The 20,878-nt window shown below is 39.1% G+C and overlaps 1 protein-coding gene across 1 annotated transcript in view; it reads right to left on the bottom strand.

Annotated features, from left to right (window-relative positions):
- Window positions 1-14,729, bottom strand: part of LOC128656406 (solute carrier family 12 member 9) — a 455,098-nt gene extending 440,369 nt beyond the window's left edge. The window contains exon 1 of the mRNA XM_053710294.1: window positions 14,263-14,729. Coding sequence (XP_053566269.1) covers window positions 14,263-14,461 — 199 coding nt within the window. The 5' untranslated portion in view covers window positions 14,462-14,729. The remainder of the gene's footprint in view (window positions 1-14,262) is intronic.
- Between the last annotated feature and the right edge of the window lie 6,149 nt (window positions 14,730-20,878).

Genomic DNA, 20,878 nt, shown 5'->3' with positions numbered 1-20,878 from the left:
AAATATATACTAAGGTTATGATTCACAACCTTAGTATATCTTTTCTTTCTGATTAAATAGTAGGAAAGGGAGAATATATAGTGTGAATAAAGTTAGTGGCTTGTCAAGAGACTGCTAGCGATATTGGGTGATAAGTTATGGAATAAATAAACCTGAGTGAAATACTGGATGTGTAGTCATCTGTATAATAACACCCAGCACTATACAAAGACACAGTAGTGACACTGGCACATGGGTATAGCCAGAGGAGGGCTGGTTATAGGATCAGTGGTATTTGCATCAGTATAATAACACCCAGCACAATATAATGACACAGTAGTGACACTGGCACATGGGTATAGCCAGAGGAGGGCTGGTTATAGGATCAGTAGTATCTGCATCTGTATAATAACACCCAGCACTATACAAAGACACAGTAGTGACACTGGCACATGGGTATAGCCAGAGGAGAGCTGGTTATAGGATCAGTGGTATCTGCATCAGTATAATAACACCAAGCACTATAGTGGCACTGGCACATGGGTATAGCCAGAGGAGGGCTGGTTATAGAATCAGTGGTATCTGCATCAGTATAATAACACCCAGCACTATATAATGACACAGTAGTGGCACTGGCACATGGGTATAGCCAGAGGAGGGCTGGTTATAGGATCAGTGGTATCTGCATCAGTATAATAACACCCAGCACTATATAATGACACAGTAGTGACACTGGCACATGGGTATAGCCAGAGGAGGGCTGGTTATAGGATCAGTGGTATCTGCATCAGTATAATAACACCCAGCACTATATAATGACATGGTAGTGACACTGGCACATGGGTATAGCCAGAGGAGGGCTGGTTATAGGATCAGTAGTATCTGCATCAGTATAATAACACCCAGCACTATATAATGACACAGTAGTGACACTGGCTCATGGGTATAGCCAGAGGAGGGCTGGTTATAGAATCAGTGATATCTGCATCTGTATAATAACACCCAGCACTATACAAAGACACAGTAGTGACACTGGCACATGGGTATAGCCAGAGGAAGGCTGGTTATAGAATCAGTGGTATCTGCATCAGTATAATAACACCCAGTGCTATATAATGACACAGTAGTGACCCTGGCACATGGGTATAGCCAGAGGAGGGCTGGTTATAGAATCAGTGGTATCTGAATCATTATAATAACACCCAGCACTATATAATGACACAGTAGTGACACTGGCTCATGGGTATAGCCAGAGGAGGGCTGGTTATAGGATCAGTGGTATCTGCATCCGTATAATAACACCCAGCACTATATAATGACACAGTAGTGACACTGGCTCATGGGTATAGCCAGAGGAGGATTGGTTATAGAATCAGTGGTATCTGCATCAGTATAATAACATTCAGCACTATACAAAGACACAGTAGTGACACTGGCACATGGGTATAGCCAGAGGAGGGCTGGTTATAGAATCAGTGGTATCTGCATCAGTATAATAACACCCAGCACTATATAATGACACAGTAGTGACATTGGCACATGGGTATAGCCAGAGGAGGGCTGGTTATAGAATCAGTGGTATCTGCATCTGTATAATAACACCCAGCACTATACAAAGACACAGTAGTGACACTGGCACATGGGTATAGCCAGAGGAAGGCTGGTTATAGGATCAGTGGTATCTGCATCAGTATAATAACATTCAGCACTATATAATGACACAGTAGTGACACTGGCACATGGGTATAGCCAGAGGAGGGCTGGTTATAGGATCAGTGGTAGCTGCATCAGTATAATAACACCAAGCACTATACAAAGACACAGTAGTGACACTGGCACATGGGTATAGCCAGAGGAGGGCTGGTTATAGGATCAGTGGTATCTGCATCAGTGTAATAACACCCAACGCTATATAATGACACAGTAGTAACACTGGCTCATGGGTATAGCCAGAGGAGGGCTGGTTATAGAATCAGTGGTATCTGAATCATTATAATAACACCCAGCACTATATAATGACACAGTAGTGACATTGGCACATGGGTATAGCCAGAGGAGGGCTGGTTATAGGATCAGTGGTATCTGCATCAGTATAATAACACCCATCACTATATAATGACACAGTAGTTACACTGGCACATGGGTATAGCCAGAGGAGGGCTGGTTATAGGATCAGTGGTATCTGCATCTGTATAATAACACCCAGCACTATATAATAACACAGTAGTGACACTGGCTCATGGGTATAGCCAGAGGAGGGCTGGTTATAGGATCAGTGGTATCTGCATCAGTATAATAACACCCAGCACTATATAATGACACAGTAGTGACACTGGCACATGGGTATAGCCAGAGGAGGGGTGGTTATAGGATCAGTGGTATCTGCATCAGTATAATAACATTCAGCACTATATAATGATGTTTTTAATTTGAATTGCACCTTGGTGTCCTTCACTAAAGTCTTTACTTTAGAAAATATCCGCCACAGCCTTGGTTCGTGCCTATCTCTGGTAATGACTGAGCGGCACCCCTAGTTCTCAGCCTGTGGATGTTTTAGTGCAGTTTGCATTGATTTGTTCTCAAGTCTTGATTTTATAATAAAGAGCAGGAATTACATCCTCTATTTGCCATTCAACCAGTTGAATTAGTTTGAAAACAAAATGTAAAGGTTTATAAAAGAGTATTTATGGGAAGCCATAGCAAGGTTTGAACACCAGTTCTAAATTAGCAATTTGGGGTGTGCCTAAACAATTATTCTGGACTTAAATGTACAGTGTACTGTATCCCTTAATGTGTTTAAAATGACTTGTTATATTAGCTTCAGAGTATAAAATGTATAAACATTTCCTAGCTTAGGTGTATTTTTTAATATGAAATAGCAGGTGTTTGTTCTTTAAAACCACAACCCATTAAAATGCGCTGAGCTTCCAGGGAAGTCAGATCACCTTCATTTACCACTTTCTGTGCGCACACACACACACAAATCCTTATATTAACTATCTCTGTATAACAAAGTCCAATACTTTGAGGAAACAATTGAAAATTAACATTTTATTATTTGTTTCTCCTAACCCCCACTAAGAATGTAATTTCTCCTGCTCTCTATGTCTACATAGCCTTTTATAGGCAGTACTTAAGTATAGAAACTTTCAGTATAGGTGGGGATAAACAATTTAATACACTTAGGGTATACTGTCTCTTTAATGAGATATGAAACACAAAAATTGTAATTCAGACAGAGCATAACATTTACTTTGTTCCCATGATATTTTTTTATTGAAGAGATAACTAGGTAGGTGCCTGGAGCACTACATGGCAGGGAATAATGCTGCCATCTAGTGCTCTTGCAAAACTGCTGCCATATAGTGCTCCAGACACTTGCATACCTTCCTGGGGTGAGATTACATATGTTCAAGTTAGCCAATAGGATTTCAGTAGCTCTCATCCTATTGGCTGATTTGAAAATTTCAGCCCATAGTAATGCAAGGTACCCCAAATATAAAACAGGTACCTTTTTAATATTTTTATAAATGACTTGGAGCTAGGATTAAATAGCGACATCTCTATTTTTGCAGATGATACTAAGTTAAGTAAGGTCATTAGGTCAGAGCAGGATGAACTTTCGTTACAAAGAGACCTGCAAAAATTAGAAGTATGGGCAAGTAAATGGAAAATGAGATTTAATACGGGAAAATGCAAGGTCCTACATTTTGGAAGTAAAAATAAGCAGGCAACATTTTATTTAAATGGGACAAGACTTAGCCAAACACAGGAGGAAAGGGATTTGGGGGTAGTAATAGATAACAAGCTAAAGATGGGTGCACAATGCATGGCAGCAGCGTCAAAGGCTAATAAGATACTAGCATGTATTAAAAGAGGCATTGGCCTCTAGTTATGAAGCCGTCTACTTACCTGCATTCGCCGGCCCAATACGCTCGCCTAATCTCGCAAACCATCGCCGCCGCGGACCTGAATACGTTCGCCAAAGTTAACAAAAAAGCTGTCAAGAAGCCGCGCACCAAGTATGGAGCGATGAGCAGCGGACTGTTGTTAACTGACAGTCATCGATCTTCTTTGCAGCTTTTTTGCTAGCCTGTCACTAAGCACCCACACTAACCTACACTGTTTTACCCCCTAAACCGCCACTCCCGGAGCCCCCCACAACTAAATAAAGTTATTACCCCCTAAACCGCCGCTCCTGGACCCCGCCGCAAATATAATAAATGTATTAACCCCTAAACCGCCGCTCCCGGACCCCGCCGCCACCTACATTATACCTATTAACCCCTATCCTGCCCCCCACTACACCGCCGCCACCTATATTCAAGTTATTAACCCCTATCCTGCGGATCCCAGACCCCGCCACAACTAAATAAATTGTTTAACCCCTAAACCGCCGCACCCGGAGCCCACCGCCACCTATATTAAAGTTATTAACCCCTATCCTGCCCCCCACTACACCGCGCAACCTACATTAAACTCATTAACCCCTAAACCGCTGCTCCTGGACCCCGCCGCAACTAAATTAAATGTTTAACCCCTAAACCGCCGCTCCCGGACCCCGCCGCCACCTATATTAAACTTATTAACCCCTAAACCTAAGTCTAACACTAACACCCCCCTAACTTAAATATAATTTAAATAAAACGAAATAAAATTACTATTATTAACTAAATTATTCCTATTTAAAACTAAATACTTACCTGTAAAATAAACCCTAAGATAGCTACAATATAAATAATAATTATATTGTAGCTATTTTAGGATTTATTTTTATTTTACAGGCAAGTTTGTATTTATTTTAACTAGGTATATATAGTTAATAACTATTTAATAGCTACCTAGTTAAAATAACTACAATAGTACCTGTAAAATAAATCCTAACCTAAGTTACAATTAAACCTAACACTATACTATCATTAAATTACCTACAATTACCTAAAATTAAATTAAATAAACTAAACTATAGTACAAAAACAAACACTAAATTACAGAAAATAAAAAAGAATTACAAGAAGTTTAAACTAATTACACCTAATCTAAGCCCCCTAATAAAATAATAAAGCCCCCCAAAATAAAAAAATGCCCTACCCTAGTCTAAATTACAAAGTAACCAGCTCTTTTACCAGCCCTTAAAAGGGCTTTTTGCGGGGCATTGCCCCAAAGTAATCAGGTCTTTTACCTGTAAAAAAAAATACAACCCCCCAACATTAAAACCCACCACCCACATACCCCTACTCTAACCCACCCAAACCCCCCTTAAAAAAACCTAACACTAACCCCCTTAAGATCACCTTACCTGGAGCCGTCTTCACCCAACCGGGCCGAAATCTTCATCCAAGGTGCGCAGAGGAGGTCCTTCATCCGGTAGAAGTCTTCATCCAGGCGGTGTCTTCAATCTTCATCCATCCGGAGCCGAGCCATCTTCGAAGGAGCCGACACAGAGCCATCCTCTTCAACCGACGACTGAACGACGAATGAAGGTTCCTTTAAGGGACGTCATTCAAGATCGCGTCCCTCGAATTCCGATTGGCTGATAGGATTCTATCAGCCAATCGGAATTAAGGTAGGAAGAATCTGATTGGCTGATTCAATCAGCCAATCGGATTGAGCTCACATTCTATTGGCTGATCGGAAGATGGCTCCACTCCGGATGGATGAAGATTGAAGACGCCGCCTGGATGAAGACTTCTACCAGATGAAGGACCTCCTCTGTGCACCTTGGATTAAGATTTCGGCCCGGTTGGGTGAAGACGGCTCCAGGTAGGGTGATCTTCAGGGGGTTAGTGTTAGTTTTTTTTAAGGGGGGTTTGGGTGGGTTAGAGTAGGGGTATGTGGGTGGTGGGTTTTAATGTTGGGGGGGGGTTGTATTTTTTTTTACAGGTAAAAGAGCTGATTACTTTGGGGCAATGCCCCGCAAAAAGCCCTTTTAAGTGCTGGTAAAAGAGCTGGTTACTTTGTAATTTAGACTAGGGTAGGGCATTTTTTTATTATGGGGTGCTTTATTATTTTATTAGGGGGCTTAGATTAGGTGTAATTAGTTTAAACTTCTTGTAATTCTTTTTTATTTTCTGTAATTTAGTGTTTGTTTTTTTGTACTATAGTTTAGTTCATTTAATTTAATTTAATTTTAGGTAATTGTAAGTAATTTATTTCATTTATTTAATGATAGTGTAGTGTTAGGTTTAATTGTAACTTAGGTTAGGATTTATTTTACAGGTAATTTTTTAGTTATTTTAACTAGGTAGCAATTAAATAGTTATTAACTATTTAATAGCTATTGTACCTAGTTAAAATAAATACAAAGTTGCCTGTAAAATAAAAATAAATCCTAAAATAGCTACAATATAATTATTAGTTATTCTGTAGCTATCTTAGGGTTTATTTTACAGGTAAGTATTAAGTTTTAAATAGGAATAATTTGGTTAATAATAGTAAGTTTTATTTAGATTTATTAAAATAATATTAAAGTTAGGGGGGTGTTAGTGTTAGACTTAGGTTTAGGGGTTAATAAGTTTAATATAGGTGGCGGCAGTATAGGGGTCAGGATAGGGGTTAATAAGTTTAATATAGGTGGCGGCGGGGTCCGAGAGCGGCGGTTTAGGGGTTAAACATTTAATTTAGTTGCGGCGGGGTCCTGGAGCAGTGGTTTAGGGGTCAATGAGTTTAATGTAGGTTGCGGTGGTGTAATGGGGGCAGGATAGGGGTTAATAACTTTAATATAGGTGGCGGCGGGGTCCGGGAGCGGCGGTGTAGGGGTTAACATGTTTATTATAGTTGCGGCGGGGTCCGGGAGCGGCGGTTTAGGGGGTAATAAATGTATTTAGTTGCGGCAGTGTAGGGGGGCAGATTAGGGGTGTTTAGACTCGGGGTACATGTTAGGGTGTTAGGTTCAGACATCTCCCATAGGAATCAATGGGATATCGGGCAGCAGCGAACATAAGCTTTCTCTATGGTCAGACTCCCATTGATTCCTATGGGATTTGCCGCCTCCAGGGCGGCGGATTGAAATCCAGGTATGCTGGCCCGGAATAGTGGCGAGCGTACCTGGTAGTAGTTTGATAACTACCAAAAGTAGTCAGATTTGCCGAACTTGCGTTCGGAACATCTGGAGTGACGTAACCATCGATCTGTGTCAGACTGAGTCCGATGGATCGTAGGTTACATCACTATATTCTACTTTTGCCGGGCAGTAGGGCTTGATAACTATGGCGAATCAACCTCGCCACAAATACGCTGCGGAATTCCAGCGTATTTGCAGTTGACGGCTTGATAACTAGAGGCCATTGACTCAAGGGAGGAAAGCATAATTCTGTCACTATATAAAGCCCTGGTAAGACCTCACCTTGAGTATGGAGTGCAGTTCTGGGGACCAATCGCAAAAAAAGATATTGCAGAACTAGAAAAAGTTTAGAGAAGTGCCACAAAGCTAATAAGGGGATTGGAGAATTTAACCTATGAGGAGAGGCTAGCCAAACTGGATCTGTTTTCTTTAGAAAAAAGGCGCTTAAGAGGTGACATGATTATTTTATATAAATATATTCAAGGCCCATATACAGAGATGACAGAAGCTCTGTTTATTCCAAGAAAATTGTTTGTGACCAGAGATCACAATTTAAGGTTGGAGGAAAGGAGATTTAATCTCCTGCAATGGAAACGTTTTTTCACTGTAAGAGCAATAAAAGTGTGGAACTCATTACCAAAGGAGGTAGTGAATGCCAATACCCTAGATACATCTAAAAATTATTTGGATACATTTCTGTCTATAAACAAAATTCATGGATATGATTGCTAGTTTTAAATGGGTCACCTTTTAGTGGGATTATTAAAGCTTAACTGGAGCTTTTTGTATATATTTTAGATTTGTATAGGTTGAACTCGATGGACTTCGGTCTTTTTTCAACCTCATCTACTATCTTACTATGTTATCTTGCATTCAATCCTCAGTGTGCGGCGACGATCGTACGAATAGGATCCTCCACGCTGGGTGTCTCCGCGGCTGGCATTCTTGCTCTGCGGTCACCTCCACTCCGCGCCGCCTTCGCCCTGGATAAAGATAGAAGAGGTCCCCGCGCTGGACGAAGATGTCGCCGCCTGGAAGAACTTCACCGGCTGGAAGAAGACCTTCTCTGCCGGACTTCAAGAACGGTGAGTACCTATTTGGGGGTTAGAGTCAGGCTTTTTTTTTTTACTTTTGGGGTGTCTTTTTTAGATTAGGGATTTTTTTATTTTCATGGGCTGCAAAAGAGCTGATGCCCATACAAATGCCCTTTAAGGGGCAACGGGTAGCTTAGTTTTTTTTATTTGGGGGGTTTGGTGGGTGGGGGGGTTACTGATTGGGGGGGCTTAATATTTTTTTATGTAAAAGAGCTGATTAGGGGGTGTTTTTATTTTATTTTGTATTTTAATTTTTTTTTCATTGGGGTATTAGATTAGGTTTCATTTTTTAATTTTTGATAATTTGGTTTATTTTTCTCTATAATTTTAGACTTTTTACTAATTGTAATTTTATGATTTTTTATTTTAATTTTAACTTAGTATTTTATTATTTTATGTAATTGGGGTTAATTTAGGGGGTGTTAGGTTAGGGGGCTTAGTAATTAAATTAGTTTATTGCGTTGTGGGGGTTGGCGGTTTAGGGGTTAATTGGTTCATTTGGTTTATTGCTATGTGGCGGAAGGCGATTTAGGGGTTAATCACTTTATTAGGTAGTTTGCAATGTGGGGGGATGGCGGATTAGGGGGTTAAATAATTTATTAGGTAGGTTGCGATGTGGTGGTTGGCGGATTAGGGATTAACAGATTTTATTTAGTTATTGCGGTGGGGGGATGACAATTGACAGGTAGATATTGTGCATGCGTTAGGTGTTAGTTAGAACTTCCAGGGAAATTGGAGGTGAAATTGGAGTAAAATTTCTCTATTTTCACTACGTAAATCCTTGGGCTGAATATGTGATACCAATTTGCGACGCGGTTCTATGTTAGGTTATGGGAGTAAAATTATCGGGTGACCAAATATGTGATAGCAATACTGGACTAAAAACTGGCGACGCTGGCTTTTGCGGGCGACGCTGCATATGTAATCTCGCCCCTGATTTTCAACAAAAGATGCCAAGAGACAAAAGAAATGTAATAATAGAAGTCATTTAGTAAGTTCTTTAAAATTGTATGTTCTATCTGAATCATGAAAAAAGGTGTTTCATGTCCTTTTAAGAAGGGCTGCTCTATATACAGCTCATGCAGGACTTAAAGAAAGGCCTGCACCATAAAGGGATATGAAACTCAAAAATGTTCTTTTGTGATTTAGACAATTTTAAAAAAGTTTCCAATTTAATTATATTGTCAAATTTGCTTTGTTCCCATTATATTGTGTTTTGAAGAGATACCTAAGTAGGCATCTGGAGCACTACATGTCAGGAAATAGTGCTTCCATCTAGTGCTCTAGTGATCTAGTGCATTCTTGCAAAACTGCTGCCATATTTGCCCCTGTCCGCCCGGCTTCTACTTCTGTGGGCAGCAATCCACTGCCCGCATTTACCATTGCACACAAGTGCTGCTGTGAATTATCGCGTGCAACCCCGCCCCCGCCAATGCACAGCCAATCACTTGCGGGCAGGAGCTGTCAATCTCCCAGGTATAACACCTATGAAGTTGAGGACAGGGCAGGGAAGCAGAAGTCTAATGATGGCTGCTTGATAAATCCTGACTGCAGGTTTTCTTGTGCAAACCTGCAGTCAAAGGGGGGGAGAAGGGCTTGATAAATCAAGCCCACAGTGTTTCAGAATGTTTGAATACTTGCATTTTTGCTAATACAAAATATTTTATATACAATTTAGCCAACTGTTTTATATCTGCTACATGAAGGAAAGTACTGTGTATACAGGCAGCACTATACAATATAATATACACAAAAATAAAAAATATAGTGATGTCATAAAAAAAATCCCAGGTCTTATTCGAACAATTATGGGGAATTCCCAGGAACTAGTGACAAACATTATGCAATAAATGGCACTTTGTTTATACAGTATACTTTATACAGGTTCTCTTGTACATTTGGAGAGCAAAACAATGTACACAAAGAAACATCCACAGTAAACAAGTCAGTAAATCTCAACACAGGGACAAAATGTTGTTAAATGGCCATAAACTGAATGACTTTTGCAGTCTTGAGTAATTACATGGGATGGTAACAGAGGGTGATATCTGTTTTATGCTTCTATTAGGACATTCTTATAAACAACAGTACTAGATAGCATTGTAGGGGACCTATTGTCCTTTATATGCAGAATTTACTGTCAAATCACTTTCAAGCAGAAGGACCTTCCACTGTGTCACAATGACTCCACGCCCCACACAAAACAAACCAGTCACAGCTGTAGGATTGTAACTATACATACTATACCAATTGGGGGAAGACTGTATCATTTATTATAGATCACAATGAACTGGTGAATTGGAAAGATATTTAGAATAGTGGTAACATAAAGTATATATCAGTTATGAATAAGAAAGTGCACTGTTTAATTGTGCTTTTGCTGTAAAAGGCTAAGTTAAATATGTTTAGTTTGACTTTAAAGGGACATTCCAGACAAAACTGAAATGTACATCAATGCATTTCAATTTTGAATAGAAGCATTTTTGCAGTAGACTTGCATTAATAAAAATGCATCTAGTAGAAGCTATTGCTGTTTTAAGTGAGCGCTTTTACTGTGTATATGCACTGAAGCATATGTAACTATGCTTCATGCACCAGCATTTTGAATGTTGTGTCTACTCAGGGAGCTGCAGATTCCTTGTATTGTGTTGTTGATGGCTTAGTTTACATGATAGAAGTCACTGCCAGCTCTCTGAGCAGACAAAATGTTTACATACTGGTATATTACGTATATTTAAGTATGCTTAACATGCACAGTAAAAGCCCACACCATAAATAGTGATTGTTTTTACTTAAATGGACACTCAAGTTAAAATTAAACTTTCATGCTTCATATAGAGAATGCAATGTTAAACAACTTTCCAATTTACTTCCATTAACCCTTTCGTGACAGGGTTAAAGTGTCTACATCGGAACACCTGTTCCGATGTAGACAAATTGAAACTACGCGATCGTGCATACGATCGCGAGATTTCAATTATTGGATCGCATCTGGGGGGCGTCCCTACAACCCTAGGAACGCCCTCCAGACCGCGATCAAGTCCTTGAAGCGCAGAAGGCTTCAGGACAGCCGTTTGATATGACGTTCTATTCCGTCATAACGGCTTTAAAGCCCAGTGTAAATATGACGGAATAGAACGGCATAACGGCGTTAAAAGGTTAACAGTCTTTTTATATTTACACTTTTTGAGTCACCAGCTCCTACTGAGCATGAGCAAGAATTCACAGAATATACGTATATAAATTTGTGATTGGCTCATGGCTGTCACATGATACAGTATGAGAGGAAATAGACATAACTGAAATTTGTCATAAAAAAATCTACCACTCATTTGAAGTGCTATTACATTGTCTTGTTATCATGTATTTGTTGATTATGAAAAATCTACTGTATTGGCTGGCCCTTTAAAGCATTTTTGCTAATCCATGTAAATTGGAGAAATCTATTAAAAACTGAAATGTTTTGGTCTGCATTTTAGTTGTGCCTGGGATGTCCCTTTATAACAGGAAGTGCACAATTGGTCTGTGGGATAGAAGTTCACTGTCTGAAAACTCCTACAGCTATATTAGTGGACACAGTAACATCCCCCCAGAAAAAAAAGTGTCATACTAAGCATAATAACATGTTTTTCAAACAAATAAAAAAAGTAAAATGCCCTGTTATAAATGCAAAGACCCAGTTGTGCATAGCAATGCTAATTGAATCAGCTGCCGTTTCTTGTTGCTTTTTTTATTTAAAATGCTTGTTTTTTGCATCTCATTAAAAAAGTACTTGAATTAATGCAGACAATTCATTAGCACTAATATGGCAATAATTTTTTTTTAAAAAAAGAAAGCCTGGAGGATACAGCAACCAGAAGGTGGATCTGTTAGGGCCCTTATAGACAATGCAAACTGCTCTCTGGGAAAGGGTGACAGAAGCAAGATCATATGGAAGTGAAGTGCCTGCATGCATTTGACCAGGTCATACACTGACTGTGAACTCTGGCCATAAAGGGACAGTAAATACCTTGTAATTCCAAGACATTTCTATTGTGTTGCTATAGAACCGTGATGGCGAACCTTGGCACTCCAGATGTTTCAGAACTACATATCCCAAGATGCTTAGGCACTCTGAAATCCAGTCGAGCATTATGGGAAATGTAGTTTGGAAAAGTCTGGAGTGCCAATGTTCGCCATCACTGATATAGAATAACATATCAGCCAAGTTATAATGTTTAAAAAAAAAAAAAAAAGTTACTTTCTCAAAAGCCAAACTCCACCCACCATTTGCCTTATTTGGAAGAGCCAATCTGAGCTTTAGTCCACAGACAACAAGGCTAGCAACTGTCATAAAGTTAGTATAAAGTGCATTGTTTAGCAGTTGTTATCAGTTAAAGCCAGTTAGTGAAATATATGTAGTATGATTAGCCTTGAGGAGTCAGCAGGGTGCAGTGAATTAAAAATTGGTCAATTTTTAGAGATAAATAACATGAAAAGGGGAAAAATAAAAATTTTAAGTATATTGCAAATAAGTTGTTTAATTATGCATAACTAAACATTTTATATAAAAAATACCTCAAGGTGTATACTGTCCAGTCAACACAGTAGATTTGCATAATCAACAAATGCAAGATAACAAGACAATGCAATAGCACTTAATCTGAACTTCAAATGAGTAGTAGATTTTTTTTCTGACAATTTTAAAAGTTATGTCTATTTCCACTCCCCCTGTACCTTGTGACAGCCATCAGCCAATAAAAAATGCATACACAACACATACCATGTGACTGCCATCAGCTAATCACAGATGCATACACGCTTATTCTGTGAATTCTTGCACATGCTCAGTATGAGCTGGTGACTCAAAAAGTTTAAATATAAAAAGACTGTTCACTTTTTTTTAATGGAAGTAAATTTGAAAGTTGTTCAAAATTGAATACTCTATCTGAATAATGAAAGTTTATTATTAAGTAACCCCATCAACTAGGAGCCCCATGGGCATTATTGGTTATGTAACACAGCTTCTGATTCTGATTGGTTGTATCTTTCCAGTCTTCTTTAATAATTAAGTAAAATAATAAAGTCATTGTGATACCAGGAGTCAGGGATGTCTGCTGATATAGGCAATACTGTACGTAGATTAAAAGTAACTTTAATATCCCTTTTTGCAGCTTCTAGCTAAAGACGCAGCAGTTTTATAGAGACATAAAAGAGTGTTATGTCACCAGGTCTGTACAGTAAATCATTTATCAATGCATTCTTGATGTATCTTGCTAAAACAATTTTTATTCTTTGTTCATGTATATAATATATAGTGTTGTTTGCTAAAGCTTACTCATCAACCATGCAAGAGAAACAAAAGTTACAATATAATATTTATTTGAAAATTCTGGACATATTTAGTACAGAGCAATGATTTTATGTCATAGGTGCAAGTTCATTGCAATTACTAGAGTAAAAATTAAGTCTCAAAATGGTTATATTAATTTTTGAATGCCCCTTTTCCACTATGTTTATTACCAAGAAGGTTAAAAGTTGTCAGGATACACTTGATAATTGATGAATAAGTACGTATGCCATTTAACCCTTTGCATAAAAAGGGCATTTGTTTAAAAAATGACACTAGAATGTTTCTTCTGTATTAGCACAATACAATGCTAAATTTAAGACAATAGATAATAAACAGTCACAGTCATGTGATCAGGGGCTGGAAGAAGGTTCCTAGATACAAGGTTATCACAGAGGTAAAAAGTATATTAATATAACTGTGTTGGTTATGCAAAACTGGGGAATGAGTAATAAAGGGATTATCTATCTTTTAAAACAATAACAATTCTATGGTTGACTGTCCCTTTAAATATGTTGTAAATCTGTCTGTCTATCTATAATCCATATCTATCATCTGTCTATATCTGTCTGTCTATAATCTATCTATGTCTGTCTATCTATGTGCTATCTATCATCTATATCTATCATCTCTCTATATAAATATATCTATCTATCTATCTATCTATCTATCTATCTATCTATCTATCATCTATGGTCAGATGTAGCTATCTGTGTCATATCCGATATGTATAAAGAAGCTTTTGCTCTAATGACAGCTGGAGAGTGGTGAAAGTATGCATGGGGAATATCACTCACCTATCCTGAGAAAAAGCACCACACTGAACATAGCAAGCAGGGTGGGCACCACAACCCCAAAGAAGGTAGTGAGTTTTCGTTGGGCAGTGGGGGCTCCTTGTCCCTGCTGCTTAGGGTTGCCAGAAGCTCCATTTCTAGTGGCTTCCTCTATGGACAAGGACCAGAGGGGGTAAGTGAGCAGCGGGCTCCGTTCATTCATTGTGTCAGCTGGTGATTGTGCCAGCACAGGAGCAACAGGTTCCCGTTCTTGCCAAGTCCTCTGCTAATTTCCTGAGCTTTGTCACACTCAGGGGCACCTTTATTTCTCACCAGGTGTAATGCCGTTATCATTGAATATCATCCCAGGTCTGCATCTGTCCCACTAATACAGTCCAAGTTACCAAACTTCCCCACCTGTAGCAGAAAGTAAAACCATGTCACTAGGCACTGACTAAACTCACTGCAAAGTCCGAATGAATCAAATCATGTAAGTGATCATGATTCAATTCATTGCCACTAGTGTAAAAGCCACTCCCTTGGGAGTGAGTGAAGGAGGGAGCTAGTATACAGTGTTCAAATCAGCACAGCTCATGTTTTGTAATATGAGCTGTGCAAATATGAACTGAACTGTGTGTGTGTCTCACTCAGCAAAGGGCTTGGAGGAGGAGTGTGTGAGAATCATACAGCATGGCATAACAGTCTCAGCTGCGTAAATGCACGTGCACAGCTGTCTGTAGAGAAATCAAACACACTTTTTTATGTTTTAAACAAAAACCTATGCCTATGGTTATTTTTCTCATATACTTTTGTTCATGTTAAAGTGATACCTTTTCTATTATTAGATTAATACTGAAAAATAGAGTCACACCCAGCATACACTACAGTTTCATATTCCTGCAGTTCATACTAATCATGTGTGCTGTATGTCATTCACTCAGCAAAAGCTTGTGTGTTTATCTTACCTGGGACCAGGAGAGCAGCCTGTAACTCATTTTGGAGTCAGTGATTCAGTGTCCTGAGGAGTAAGGACAAGATTTTTCATGAGGCTCATTTGAACCTGCAACTGGTATTTATGAAGCAGCGGTTTAAATCCTTTAAAGTTTGTGGATAAAAATCTTCCCGGATTAATTTGTCCGGAGTGATTGACAATATCTACTCTCACGCAATTGGTTGCAAGAGGGTACGGGGCAGTATTGCACAAGCGTTCGCCCATACAATGGTAAATATGGGGAACAAATGCGCCCCACATTCTGCAATCGAATGCAGACAGGTTCACAACATATGAATTTTGAATGAATTTTATCTGATCACAGATTGAAAAATCTTGTAATAATTGCAGGGAACTTTTAGTGCTGGCAAAAGAGTGAGGGAGGAAAAAGTGCAGTTGCCTGTTTGTATATTATGCATGCAATCTAATACATCCACACAGTATACATATATTTCTTGTTAGATATACAGTATTTTCAGAAGATTTAAACTGGTTAATACATTTATGTGAAATTTATGTTATTTATATTCACATAGTTTCATAGGGAAAAAGTTGTAACTGAAATAGAAACCAACATCCATAGTTCATTGGGTGTATTTGTTTCTCTTCTCAAAACTGTTTCCCTATTGAAGTATTTGCATTTGCACGCAACTCATATCTGAATCTAATACTGAGTGTGCCAGTATTTGCTGTGCCTGGCTTGGAAGAGATGAGCTCTGATTCAATTCAGTGATTCAAAACATTTAAGTGATCTGATCCAAATGTCTGAAATCAGTTAAAAGAATCACTTTGCCCAAACCTACATCACTGCAGGTGACACCTCCCCTAGGCAAACAGGGAGATCCCCCCACATAAAGCTGTAACCAGAAACAATGTTTCTCTGCAAGATGGAAGGTGGTCTTCCAGGACGGGGGCCTCTATATTTCTATGGTACTCACCCGTTGCCTTCGTCTGACCCGGCGATTAGGAGGAGTAACAGGGACCCAGACATGAACAATAAAACTATGTCTGTGACCGTTGCACACAAACATACTGTGTAGTTCAGTATTGTCTTTTTAGTTATGGTTGGCTGTTTGCAGCAAAGTTACAAATCCAGATCAGGATATTTACATTGTCTAATAAGGTACGAAATATTGGAAATACCATAGAAAACAAAGACCACTTTACTTTTTGAGCAACTACCATGTGCTTTAAAGGCAAACAAACTAGTAGGTATATTTAATTTGCACATAATGCAAGCAGGTTATAGGTTTCTCAGGTATATATATATATATATATATATATATATATATATATATATATATATATATATATATATATATATATATATATATAATTTTTTAAAGCAATATTACATTAGTTATAGGGGCATTCTAGTACAGTGGTCCATATTATTACAGAGTTCTTTTACTATGTAGTTATCTCCTTCAAAGGGATTAAACAATTAGTCAAGGTTCCACTCCTAAAATACCGCCATTCTGCATCAGTGACAGGAGCATATGCATGCTTGCACCTGATTGGCTCACCAGCTGTATCTTTATCTGGATTGGCACAGGGGTACAACTTTGGCTACATATTTAACCCCTTTGTAAGGGTTATGCACATAGGCCTAGATTTGGAGTTCGGCGGTAGCCGTCAAAACCAGCGTTAGAGGCTCCTAACGCTGGTTTTGGCCGCCCGCTGGTATTTGGAGTCAGTGATTAAAGGGTCTAACGCTCACTTTTCAGCCGCGACTTTTCCATACCGAAGATTCCCCTACGCCATTTGCGTAGCCTATCTTTTCAATGGGATCTTTCTAACGCTGGTATTTAGAGTCGTTTCTGAAGTGAGCGTTAGAGCTCTAACGACAAAATTCCAGCCGCCTGAAAATAGCAGGAGTTAAGAGCTTTCTGGCTAACGCCGGTTTATAAAGCTCTTAACTACTGTACCCTAAAGTACACTAACACCCATAAACTACCTATGTACCCCTAAACCGAGGTCCCCCCACATCGCCGCCACTCGATTTAAATTTTTAACCCCTAATCTGCCGACCGCCACCTACGTTATACTTATGTACCCCTAATCTGCTGCCCCTAACCCCGCCGACCCCTATATTATATTTCTTAACCCCTAACTTGCCCCCCACAACGTCGCCGCCAGCTACTTAAAATAATTAACCCCTAATCTTCCGACCGCAAATCGCCGCCACCTACGTTATCCCTATGTACCCCTAATCTGCCCCCCACAACGTCGCCGACACCTGCCTACACTTATTAACCCCTAATCTGCCGAGCGGACCTGAGCGCTACTATAATAAAGTTATGAACCCCTAACCCGCCTCACTAACCCTATCATAAATAGTATTAACCCCTAATCTGCCCTCCCTAACATCGCCGACACCTAACTTCAATTATTAACCCCTAATCTGCCGACCGGAGCTCACCGCTATTCTAATAAATGTATTAACCCCTAAAGCTAAGTCTAACCCTAACACTAACACCCCCCTAAGTTAAATATAATTTTTATCTAACAAAATAAATTAACTCTTATTAAATAAATGATTCCTATTTAAAGCTAAATACTTACCTGTAAAATAAATCCTAATATAGCTACAATATAAATTATAATTATATTATAGCTATTTTAGGATTAATATTTATTTTACAGGCAACTTTGTAATTATTTTAACCAGGTACAATAGCTATTAAATAGTTAAGAACTATTTAATAGTTACCTAGTTAAAATAATAACAAATTTACCTGTAAAATAAATCCTAACCTAAGATATAATTAAACCTAACACTAGACTATCAATAAAATAATTAAATAAACTACCTACAATTACCTACAATTAACCTAACACTACACTATCAATAAATTAATTAAACACAATTCCTACAAATAAATACAATTAAATAAACTAGCTAAAGTACAAAAAATAAAAAAGAACTAAGTTACAGAAAATAAAAAAATATTTACAAACATAATAAAAATATTACAACAATTTTAAACTAATTACACCTACTCTAAGCCCCCTAATAAAATAACAAAGCCCCCCAAAATAAAAAATTCCCTACCCTATTCTAAATTAAAAAAGTTACAAGCTCTTTTACCTTACCAGCCCTGAACAGGGCCCTTTGCGGGGCATGCCCCAAGAATTTCAGCTCTTTTGCCTGTAAAAGAATAAATACAATACCCCCCCCCAACATTACAACCCACCACCCACATACCCCTAATCTAACCCAAACCCCCCTTAAATAAACCTAACACTAAGCCCCTGAAGATCTTCCTACCTTGTCTTCACCATACCAGGTTCACCGATCCGTCCTGAAGAGCTCCTCCGATGTCCTGATCCAAGCCCAAGCGGGGGCTGAAGAGGTCCATGATCCGGTCAAAGTCTTCATCCAAGCGGGGCAGAAGAGGATCTTCCATCCGATTGAAGTCATCATCCAGGCGGCATCTTCTATGGTCTTCCATCCGGAGCGAAGCGGCAGGATCCTGAAGACCTCCAGCGCGGAACATCCATCCGGACCGACGACTGAACGACGAATGACTGTTCCTTTAAGGGACGTCATCCAAGATGGCGTCCCTCGAATTCCGATTGGCTGATAGGATTCTATCAGCCAATCGGAATTAAGGTAGGAATTTTCTGATTGGCTGATGGAATCAGCCAATCAGAATCAAGTTCAATCCGATTGGCTGATCCAATCAGCCAATCAGATTGAGCTCGCATTCTATTGACTGTTCCGATCAGCCAATAGAATGCGAGCTCAATCTGATTGGCTGATTGGATCGGCCAATCGGATTGAACTAGATTCTGATTGGCTGATTCCATCAGCCAATCAGAAAATTCCTACCTTAATTCCGATTGGCTGATAGAATCCTATCAGCCAATCGGAATTCGAGGGACGCCATCTTGGATGACGTCCCTTAAAGGAACAGTCATTCGTCGTTCAGTCGTCGGTCCGGATGGATGTTCCGCGCTGGAGGTCTTCAGGATCCTGCCGCTTCGCTCCGGATGGAAGACCATAGAAGATGCCGCCTGGATGATGACTTCAATCGGATGGAAGATCCTCTTCTGCCCCGCTTGGATGAAGACTTTGACCGGATCATGGACCTCTTCAGCCCCCGCTTGGGCTTGGATCAGGACATCGGAGGAGCTCTTCAGGACGGATCGGTGAACCTGGTATGGTGAAGACAAGGTAGGAAGATCTTCAGGGGCTTAGTGTTAGGTTTATTTAAGGGGGGTTTGGGTTAGATTAGGGGTATGTGGGTGGTGGGTTGTAATGTTGGGGGGGGGGTATTGTATTTATTCTTTTACAGGCAAAAGAGCTGAAATTCTTGGGGCATGCCCCGCAAAGGGCCCTGTTCAGGGCTGGTAAGGTAAAAGAGCTTGTAACTTTTTTAATTTAGAATAGGGTAGGGAATTTTTTATTTTGGGGGGCTTTGTTATTTTATTAGGGGGCTTAGAGTAGGTGTAATTAGTTTAAAATTGTTGTAATATTTTTATTATGTTTGTAAATATTTTTTTATTTTCTGTAACTTAGTTCTTTTTTATTTTTTGTACTTTAGCTAGTTTATTTAATTGTATTTATTTGTAGGAATTGTGTTTAATTAATTTATTGATAGTGTAGTGTTAGGTTAATTGTAGGTAATTGTAGGTAGTTTATTTAATTATTTTATTGATAGTCTAGTGTTAGGTTTAATTATATCTTAGGTTAGGATTTATTTTACAGGTAAATTTGTTATTATTTTAACTAGGTAACTATTAAATAGTTCTTAACTATTTAATAGCTATTGTACCTGGTTAAAATAATTACCAAGTTGCCTGTAAAATAAATATAAATCCTAAAATAGCTATAATATAATTATAATTTATATTGTAGCTATATTAGGATTTATTTTACAGGTAAGTATTTAGCTTTAAATAGGAATCATTTATTTAATAAGAGTTAATTTATTTCGTTAGATAAAAATTATATTTAACTTAGGGGGGTGTTAGTGTTAGGGTTAGACTTAGCTTTAGGGGTTAATACATTTATTAGAATAGCGGTGAGCTCCGGTCGGCAGATTAGGGGTTAATAATTGAAGTTAGGTGTCGGCGATGTTAGGGAGGGCAGATTAGGGGTTAATACTATTTATGATAGGGTTAGTGAGGCGGGTTAGGGGTTAATAACTTTATTATAGTAGCGCTCAGGTCCGCTCGGCAGATTAGGGGTTAATAAGTGTAGGCAGGTGTCGGCGACGTTGAGGGGGGCAGATTAGGGGTTAATAAATATAATATAGGGGTCGGCGATGTTAGGGCAGCAGATTAGGGGTACATAGGGATAACGTAGGTGGCGGCGGTTTACGGAGCGGCAGATTAGGGGTTAAAAAAAATATGCAGGGGTCAGCTATAGCGGGGGCGGCAGATTAGGGGTTAATAAGTGTAAGGGTAGGGGTGTTTAGACTCGGGGTACATGTTAGAGTGTTAGGTGCAGACGTAGGAAGTGTTCCCCCATAGGAAACAATGGGGCTGCATTAGGAGCTGAACGCTGCTTTTTTGCAGGTGTTAGGTTTTTTTTCAGATCAAACAGTCCCATTGTTTCCTATGGGAGAATCGTGCACGAGCACGTTTTTGAAGCTGGCCGCGTCCGTAAGCAACTCTGGTATCGAGAGTTGCATTTGCGGT

Source organism: Bombina bombina, chromosome 4 (genome assembly GCF_027579735.1).
Source record: "Bombina bombina isolate aBomBom1 chromosome 4, aBomBom1.pri, whole genome shotgun sequence".
NCBI classification, from domain to species: domain Eukaryota; kingdom Metazoa; phylum Chordata; class Amphibia; order Anura; family Bombinatoridae; genus Bombina; species Bombina bombina.
Note: the sequence above shows the minus strand (reverse complement) of the source record. Positions and strands in the feature narration are given on the sequence as shown.